This window comes from Limulus polyphemus, unplaced genomic scaffold (genome assembly GCF_000517525.1).
Source record: "Limulus polyphemus unplaced genomic scaffold, Limulus_polyphemus-2.1.2 Scaffold2590, whole genome shotgun sequence".
Classification (NCBI taxonomy): domain Eukaryota; kingdom Metazoa; phylum Arthropoda; class Merostomata; order Xiphosura; family Limulidae; genus Limulus; species Limulus polyphemus.
Genome location: NW_013668200.1, coordinates 109,225 through 119,909, shown reverse-complemented (window position 1 = coordinate 119,909; position 10,685 = coordinate 109,225). Strand labels below are relative to the sequence as shown.

The window sequence follows — 10,685 nt, the reverse complement described above, 5'->3', positions numbered from 1 at the left end:
GCCGTTGTTTGGGACTGATTAAGTCGAAGGTTAATGTATCCTCCTTGTGTAAAAGACAGTAGATCATCCTTTAATGTATTTAATTCGCTTTGAAATTTACTAATGTTTTCCATTTGTACTTCTTGTTTCCTTTCTTGTTCCAGTTGCCACTGCTGTTGTCTCTCTTTTCTTTTTCCTCTAACAACTGCTGTAATCTCTCTTCTTGTTTCTTTTGCTGTTCTTGTACTGCTGCCATCAAATCTGCTAAGCTGTAGTTTGATCTGCCACTTCTCGTTTCCATCTTCTTTTTCTTCTCTCTTTTTTTTTCAACCCCACTTCTGATACCAATTTGTTACGTCTCTGGTCGTTTGTTATTTTCCCGTAAAAATTCCTTCCGAGAAACTTCAGCGATACAAGATCTTTCTTAAATAAAACTAGTTTATTCTTTCTCAATACAATTTTGCAATACACTTACTTTCCACAATCAGTTTAACTTAAACACACGCTATCATTCACAACAAACGATTCACGCACTTTACCGCGCTTGACTCAATTGTCCGTCTCTATCTCTGCCTGTCTGCAGTTCTATCCCGAATAATTGTCTGGCGCACTTATATACAAGAATAGAGGGCGCCTAGCAAATACTGGATTATTCGTGATGTTCCCCGATCTTTCTGAACTCATTACGTGTTACCAATATTATCGTTTCAACTTAAAGTAAACTAATTTCATAAAGCATGTCATGTCTATTCTGTTTTGTTGTACTATTTAACATTGAAATATATATTCTTATCTTTGACATTTATTTTATCTAACAGTTCTTAGGGCAAATGATATATTCATATAACAACGTAATTAGCAAGTGAATAGCGTCTCAGTGTCGTTTCACTAACCTATGAAAAACCCTAGAAATGTGATCATCACTTGGGCTACCAGACTTTCATTGGGTTTTACAGAAATATAGAGCTATTTCAGGTACGAAAAGAAGAGCAACGTTTTAACCTATTTTTGTATGTTCAGATTGATTTATTGAGTTTATTTTCACCCATAATAATAGCTTAAAGTTTGAGATTCTATTTTTATTTGGAACGGAAGTAGGTTAGTGGTTAGCGTGTTGGATTGTGAATACAAGGGTTCGTGTTTTGTTGCCGTTGCCACAAAATTGTGCCCCGCACTTTGGAACTGTGGTGCGTTCTAAGACTGGTAGTTCCATCTCATATTTTCATTTGAGTAGCCCAAAGAGTAACCCATCTTTCTTGTTTATCAGTATCAGTTCACAATTACGGACGGGTAGCGCAGATAACTCTTGTGCAGCTTTGCGTGAGTACCCGAAGTAAACATTATTTCTAGCATGAAGTTATGAATGCTTGGTATCAGTAATATCAAACAATTTGCACGCTCGTAACAAATTCCATTAATCAGATATACTATTCCTGCACTATCGACTACCAATAACAGAAAAGTCTAGAATGTTATCAAGTTTACAACACCCTAGAGAAGTACTTTAAACTTTAACTTTTAAGGCAAGATACGACTACTGATTCATATCTTTGTGTAAATATAAATATATTAACTACCATCCATTTAGCTCATTAGCTTCAAAATGTAGGGAGAGCTAGGGCTGATAGTTCTTGAGTGGGTTAGCACGAATACCCAAAAATAAAATAAACGATAAATAACTATAAATATATATAAAGCACATATTAATTTAAGCTATGTATTACATTATATTAACGATTGGGCTTATTGTGGTACCTCCTATAGTAAATATACAAAGGTTTACCGAAGAAAAGATCAACCTACCATACTGAGTAGAATATCCTGATTATTAGCACTTTGAAATCCAGCTTTAAAAACAGTATTTTGAACTTGAATGCTATAAGGAAAGCTGCTTCTCAGTTACACATTTATCCAAAGAATGATATAATTCAGAAGAAACATCATTTGCCTAGGAACTGACAAACTGAAACATACTTTGTTTAACATCCTAACAAGGCATTAACTAAAGAATACACGTGGGTTTGACACACAACAAACTATATAATCTTTTGGAATACAGTAGGAGGTGATGTCACGAACGTAACTGGCACGTTGCCAAAAACATGTGTAAGCATGTTTCTCTGTGCGGTAAGTTTAGTTCTGTGAATAATTATATTCATCCAGCATCCCAAATCAGAAATAAAAGCAGAGGGTTTTACCATTAAAAAAAAAGCTCTCAATACAAGTGTGGGAGTTGTTACAGTGTGGGAGACAGAGTGAAAATGTAGTTCCTCAATTACATTACCTAACATAACTCTTAAACAGACTTCGAGCATTATGTAATCTTATTTAGTGATAATTCAATGAAGCAGTGACAAGTACACAGTTATTAAATTTTCTGTACTTTTGGAAAGCGGAAGAAGATCTGAGGAGGCAAGAAAAGGAATAAAACTCAAGAAACGATCTCCTTCTTAGTACTGAAGAATGCAATTCCTACTGTTAGTTTTAAAACAAATCAAGTTGTGCCACGTCTTTACATCCACTGTTTCACAAGATGTTTATTGTACCTCATAGTTTAATAACACTTCAGCATAATGTGTAATTAAACAAATAGCATACTCAGACTGCACAATGAAACAGCTTTATATATTATTTTATTGCACTAATTTATTGTCTGTCTCCTTTATGTTCACATCGTTCCTTTACTGGTTCCGAGCCAGCAAATAAATAAGGTTATGCTTTCCGTCCATCATTAGTTTTAAAATGTACCTGAAAAACACATGTTCACACCTTGTATTCCTTCAGTTCCAACCAGAATGTTGGCTTCCCTCCCCGTTTATCCACGCACTCTACATCTCGTTTAGTGATCAGCTAAACTGACTTGCAGAATGTGTAAAGAATCATTGTAATCCTGATTGTGTGATATTTGTTTAATGGATATAAAGGAAGGCTCTGGTAATGTAAAGCGTCAATACTGTCTGTATAAGTTTAAAACATTGTTATTTTGTTCAATTGAAAATTAGTCTTGAACTTTTTCATTTTATATACATTTCAAAGTGAATATTGGAGATATTTGGATAACCTGATAAGCTACAGTCCACTTTCTAAAGTATGTGAGTAAAAAAAAAAAAAAAAAATGATAGAAAATGAACCGAATATGTAATGTACACATTAGGAGGAGGGGGAAAACTATAGGCTAGAATTTATTTATACAGACTGGAAATGTGGGGTTAACCCTTGACAAATGGATTTTTAACCAAATAAATCATTATTCATATTATGGTTCAGAGCTTAATTTCATTTAAATTTAAAATTTCTGGAACTTATGCTAGCTCAAAAGTTTTTCAGATGATAAAATGTTAATATCATAAAATGAATAGCAATTATATATGCTTATTACTGTAATTTCTGTGCCACAGATTTTCTGCATACGACAGATACCATAATACTGAATAAGCTATATGTTACGACAGCGGAAGTCACGTGGTTCTGGTAACACGTAATGAGTTCTAGAAAGATCGGGGAACATCACGAAGAATCTAGTATTTGCTAGGCACCCTCTATTCTTGTATATAAGTGCGCCAGACAATTAATCGGGATTGAATTGCAGACAGGCAGATATAGAGACAGACACAGAATCGTTCGTTGTGAATTATAGCGTGTGTTTAATCTAAAGTGGCTGTGGAAATTAAGTGTATTGTAAAGTTGAATTGAGAAAGAATAAACCAGTTTTATCTAGGAAAAGACTTGTATCGCTTAAGTTTCATCGGAAATAAATTGTACGGAAAATTAACAAACGAACACAGAGACGTAACATATATATATATATATATGCTAACTGGAAGTTATGTACATTCATGGTTAATGAAAGGTTATCTTAGGACATGAAAAGTTGCCTCCCTTATACGTAATTGTGAAAAACGTAAAAACACCTCTAAGAGCTGCAAAACACAAAATGTAAAATCGCAATTTTGCATGTACCTCTGCGTGGACCCAATAAACCTTCAAGCCAAATTTGGTGAATATCCATCAACAGGGGATGAAGTAGTGGTAAATAATGCAAAACCTCACATAAAAACCGCAAAATGTAAAACCAAAAATGTGTATGTATCTCCTCATGGCCCAGTGAATCTCTGTACCAAATTTGGTGAAGATCCATCCACACTCTGCGAAGTAGTTGCATGGACATCAACAGACAGTACTATTATCTTCATATGGATACTAAATAACAACTATATACCAAGATAAATATAATAGTATTGTCTGTTGTATGTCCATGTAACTACTTCGCAGGGTGTGGATGGATCTTCGACGAATTTGGTACGGAGGTTCATTGGGTCAATGGGGAGATCCAAATTTTCACTTTTGCGTTTTGCAGCTTTTATGGGCGTTTTTTTTACCACCACCTCACCTCCCGTGGGTGGATATTCATCAAAATTGGTATGGGGGTTCATTCGGTCCATAATTACGGCAGACATCACATATTTTAATAATAGATGAATAATCTTCAAAAAACAGTTATTTTTTTTCATGAATATCTGAAATTCGGCTTGTATAAAACAGATAGAATGTCTTAGAACAACTATGATAGTTTTGACACTACTCACATCCATTGCAGTGATTCTTTATGAGTGAGAACAGTACAAAAATGGGTTTTTGTAGAATAGGCTCTGGCAATCCGGTTCGACACATTCCAGGTGTACTCGTATGGCTCTTCTGAACGATTTGTTTTTAAATATGAAACAGCTGTAGAAATCTCTACTGGTATAGTTGGAGAAAGTTGTACATTTCAATCGCATTTTTATAGCTCGTTCACTATGTTAGCTTTTTTTTAGTCAGTTTAAGAAATTAAAATATTATAGAAAGAAAAGAATGTCTTATCAGTAAAGATTTTGGAACACGTGCACTTGTGATTTTTTAACATATCCAGGCGAATGTAAGCCCGTACCATTTAATAACGATACTTTGTATATTTTAACCTCAATACCACCTTATGTAACACGTAGACTAAACGACCAAGCGATAGGCAATTTAGAGTTACTGACCAGAGAGAAGGAAACCAATCAGCCGCATCTGCCACTTACATGGCTATTCTTAATCGAACAGTGGGCATGACTGTCACTTTTATAACGCACCCACAGCTAAAAGTATGGAGCGTATTCAGTGGCATATCACGGGTTCGAACCTTAACCTTCTGATCCGTACCCTTACACTCTATAACCACTAGACTAAGTAATTTAACAAATAATAAAATTTCAAGATACCTGATCACGATCTAAAGGAAAAGTGTAAGATCTTGTTGTCCCCCGGTAGGACAGCGGTAAGTTTACGGGCTTACAACGCTAACATCCAGGGTTCAGTTCCCCGCGGTGGACATAGCAAATAGCCCATGGTGACTTGGCTTTAAAACAAACAAGATCTTGCTTCATAAATCTTGTTGCAAATTCCAGTTTTTGAGATAATTAGTAGCATAAATCGTGATTCAAGTTTGTTTTTAACGAACGAATGATACTTTCGGTTCGAAATATCACAATTCACTGCTTGTAGCATTCAAACTAAATATGCTATGGTTGATATAATTTAGTTAAAAATACACTTTATATGCATCTACTCACACTTTTGTAGTATATTCTTTTACTTATTGGTAGGTATCCTGATTAACATATCCTTATTAGTTAGATTGTATAATATAGTAACTTTATGAATTAGCAAGTCGAAGCAGTATGTGCGATAGGTATCCTGATTAACATATCCTTGTTAGTTAATATGTATAATATAGTAACTTTATGAATTAGCAAGTCGAAGCAGTATGTGCGATAGGTATCCTGATTAACATATCCTTGTTAGTTAATATGTATAATATAGTAACTTTATGAATTAGCAAGTCGAAGCAGTATGTGAGATAGGTATCCTGATTAACATATCCTTATTAGTTAGGAGGATACCTATCTCACATACTGCTTCGACTTGCTAATTCATAAAGTTACTATATTATACATTAATAAGGATATGTTAATCAGTTGATATGTATAATATAGTAACTTTATGAATTAACAAGTCGAAACAGTGAGGAAGTTTATATCTTCTGGCAATGTAGGATATGCCAAAAACGATATAATCTATACCACAACCCAAGTAACGTATTTCAAAATGAATATTATATTTTAATACAAGCGTTAAGTTTATTTCTATCTTTGCACATGTAATATGTGCCAGAACCGATATAATTTATCTCGAAGCCTAAATAAACATTTAAAACTGGATATTATAATTTAACAAACACTTAGGTACGTGTATTCAAAATAAATTATTAATTGTATGTAAACTGTATATAATAAACCTACCAACGTATATATAAATTCTCAGGTCATAAAATATTTAAATCTCAAGCCATAAAGGATGGCACAGGATGCAAACAGGAGGACCCATTAAGACCACAGTAACCTCAGTTATATCACCAGCAGGAGTGCGTTAAGGCGGGGACTATTAAGGCACTCAAAAAAGACCCGTTTTTAATTTTTTAGGAAACCGCTTAATAGGCCTAGAATATAACTAGACCTAAGTTGCTAGGCTAGATGGCGGCTGTTAAATTTATCAGTACACACATAAAATATTGAGTACATAATCAACCATTAAGAAGATACTGGCGTCAAAGATAACATGACGTGGCTTTTAATGTTATCAGTACACGTGTATTATCAAATATTTATATAATCAACCAATAATAAGATACTGACATCGAAGATAACATGACAACTGTTAATATTATTAGTGCACATGTAATATTAAATATTTACATCATCAACCACTAGTAAAATACTGGCACGTAATATTCAAAATTCACACTTTGTTTCTACTTGGGCTGGAATTTGAACACGTGGGATCAATTAACCCTTGTATTTTACCAATTTAACATGAGTACATTCCCTCAGCTAGAACAGAACAGATAAATGATACTACTGTCATTCATCGAATTTATCGAATACCTTAAGATCCATTACTTCATTTGTTAAGAAAATTTAAACCCAGTATCCAAATAAAATAAAATAAAAAACATTTTACAAGCAAGCAATGAAGCATGCTGAACCTATTTATCTTAAAGAACAAGGTTTATTAGCTTTTAAGTGCTGTCAGTCAATTCTAAATATGAAATAAGCTTATATTGAATGTCGTATTTTCTATATTCCGTTTTTAAATAAAAGTGATGCATACCTCGTGTTCTGCTGATTCGTTTTTCGGATCGGGTGAATTCTTATTCATATCCCTGTTGCAGCACCAACAGATGACACGCCACCAAGGCATTTCTAGTGTTTAAGTTATACTGCTTACAACACAGCTGCTCACTCTTCGTTCAGCACGGAATTTCCATTCATATGAGAAGTTCTTGAGTGTTTGGTAAGCATAGAAACACACAACTGTTTACAACCGGTAATATCCAGATAACCTGAAAATAGCTAATATGCCATTGCAAGTAAACAAGCAGTTGCTAAAGTTGATAGTTTTAGCAATGTCCTATTTTACTGTAGGGAAGAGGTAGTAAGCGGACTAGTCATAGCTCTGTATATTTACACGTAGACTTATCTACACACAAGGAAGCAGCTACTCGTTAAAGTAAAAATAGCACCGACGTCTCGTCACTCGTCACGGATTCCGACAGCAACCGAACATGCACTGAATGGTTTTATGATTATGTGTAGTCGCGTTGTGGAGACGACACAGGAAGCTAGTAAATGGCTTAACCAGTCGACCGTACAGGCTCTGTTCATGTAATCCATTCCCGCCCAACATAAGAACGACTTTTCATGAATGAAGAAAATTTTCAACAGGGAACACTTGATGAAACGTTAGTGAAATCTGTTTCCTACATCTCTAAGGTATCGTCGTCTGTATTAACATTCATCATTCAGAATAACTTGCTTTTAGTAGAAAAGCTTTTCAAGTGAATTTTATTAAAAATAAACACTGAAAGTTAGTTTTCTAAAACATATGCACAATTTAATAACAGTATTAGAACAAGTATACAAAATAATAATGCGCTGTCTCTCACATCGAATAAGTTAAATGTCACCTCATCTGTACTGAGTTTCCATTCACAATAGTGTAATACGTAAAGTTATTCTTATTCATGTTGGATTCTAAATTACGCACACACACATATATTTTTTGTTTTCGTAGATTTGCAGTCTGTTTTAAAAGGTTTTATCCCATTTTAGAAATACAAATGTAAACTCATAAGTTGATCAAATTATACATTTAAGCTCATTCGTAAAATAAGCTTTTAGCTTTATATTGGAGGAATTCCCTCTACATTGTTAATACATTCGCATTTTAAAGACTATTGCTAGCCATAGGTGTGTAGGGTACGTATTATTACTGCAAGTATTTTAGAACTGTGTGTAAGATAAAATAATAAGGCAAAACAACTTAATTAATTAATAATGGTAAACCTACACGCTTCACAAGACATAAACTAGGTTGTACCAATTTTCTAACACCTCCTTCGAATGAATTATGGGAAATATGTAAATCGATGACGTCAGCCATAAAAGGGGAAACAACAAACAAAAACTGCCTGATGGTATTCGGTTAGACAAACCGTTGGCTATTATTAGATAAACGTTAAACGGATATCCCACGCTACTCTGTATAAGACAGAACTAGCTGAATCAGCTGACTTCTGGAATAACGAGGATGATAAATACATAACTGAGTAACTTCTCGATAAACAAAACTTTTCTGGAAGAAGTAAATACATTCAGTTTAGAAATTCTAGATCATGGATAATTATACACACAATTACTTGAGAATTTCTAGAATAACAAACTTTTTTTGGAGTTAAATATATTTAAGAAAGACTTCTGGATCAATGAAACTTTCCTGTATTCAAATATATTTACTTAAAAACTTAAGACCATAAAAAAAGTCTACAAAAGGTTACCTGAGACTTTCTAGAAGGACAAAACATTTATAGAAATCTAAATACGTTAGTTAAAGCTTATTAGAAGAACACAAATTTATCCGGTAGGCTAACTACCTTAACTTTTAGATCTGTAGAAGTATAGAACGTTTCAGGAAGTTTAAATTTAATCAGAGATTTTTGGAATAAAGAAACGGTACTGCAAGTTTAAGGAGATATTTACGGTAGACATCAGATATTTTAATTATTAGTAAATAATCTTCAAATATTATTAAAACATTTTACTATAACTAAAAAACAATTAATTTTCATGTATATCTGAAATTTGGAATGTATATAACTTTTTTTTTTTTACATATTTCTCTGTGGAACTCGAAATGAATACTTTAATTAAAAATCTCCTTCACTACACAACATACAGTATACACTTATTTTTAGCTAAAGTAATTTTCCAGCTTAGCTTCTAATAAATTATATATCCATTGTCTTATCATATAGGAGCAAGCGATAATTAAGTTAAACTAATGTTGCATTTTTAGTTTGCCCTGATTTCCCTCAGAATAGCCTACAGAAGGATTTGTCGAATACTGTATTACAGAACAATTATTGGATCTTCTCCGTCTTTGGCTGAATCTTGGCACAAAAGAAAGAGACTGAATGCCGAGTTGCAAACAATCACAGTCTTTATTACAGAAAAAAAAAGAAGACAAGTTTAACACTTGAAGAAGTGCTTCTGTGGTCGATTGGAGAGAGAGAGAGAGAGAGTTTTATTTACACTCTCTCTCACCAGCGCAGCTTTATGATGAAGTCAAATTGTGCTAAACACAATCTATGTATATCAATAATAGAATCTCTTGAACAAAGAATTTCAATGATATGCAGGACAATTGTACATGTGAATTTCATTAATAATACCTAATTTCTGAAAAACACTCTGGGCCTTTTCAAGCAAAGAAAAACTCAATATGTACGTAGTTTTTTCTCCCCAGGCGCACACGCTATCCATGTGACTGAGGGTCATGCTGATGTAAATAAGGGGTGTCAGATCCGTAGGCAATCACGTTGTTCGCTGACTGAACACATCACTGCTTCTATTCATACCATAGTTCATGATACAGTGATCTCCCTAATGGAAACCACAAAAATTGATCTGGATTACTGATGTAGTTCCGTGAATAACCAAGACGGAGATACTTAGTTGTTCCCTTGACCAATACTAAGAATAAATCTGAAATACACTGAAAATTAAACAAAAATATCTATTAGCTAAGAGTATAGAAAACACAGTATGCCCACATATCACAATACGATCAGACATAGTCTGTTAGTATTAGCTGAAGATTAGATATCGCTGTTATATATTATGAAATGACAATGATTTGAAAGATAAGGACAGTGAATAAATATGTGTCCTTTTTATTACGTGACACTCAGCATAAATTAAATAGTGTATAAATGGGGAGAGGTCTGAGAACTAGACTTTGAGATTTTAGCATGTACACTATATTACACCAGGTTAGTAGCGTACCCGTTTCTATTGAATGTGAATGTTTCAAATCACATCTTGTTCTGTTGCATATAATGTATAATGGTCACCAATTGTCACAAATAGCCAGTTGGGATTCAGATTGTAGGTAAAATGAGGTTATGGACTTTTAAAAAGTAATGATTATTGGATCATCAACAAATCCACTGTGGGAAATGTGCTGAAAAAATGTAAAACGACTCAGATATGGATCCAGGATTTTCAAAAAAGAGGGACTAAATGAATGGATGTCAGAGAATCTGAGTGTTAAAAAATTAAGTGTAA

The 10,685-nt window shown here is 33.7% G+C and overlaps 1 protein-coding gene across 1 annotated transcript in view; it reads right to left on the bottom strand.

Annotated features, from left to right (window-relative positions):
* LOC106467373 (fibroblast growth factor 1-like) overlaps positions 1 to 7,709 on the bottom strand; it is a 30,240-nt gene extending 22,531 nt beyond the window's left edge. Inside the window, 1 exon segment of the mRNA XM_022395543.1 lies at positions 7,171 to 7,709. Within this exon segment, the coding sequence (XP_022251251.1) occupies positions 7,171 to 7,260 (90 nt within the window). The 5' untranslated portion in view covers positions 7,261 to 7,709.
* Positions 7,710 to 10,685: the final 2,976 nt, after the last annotated feature.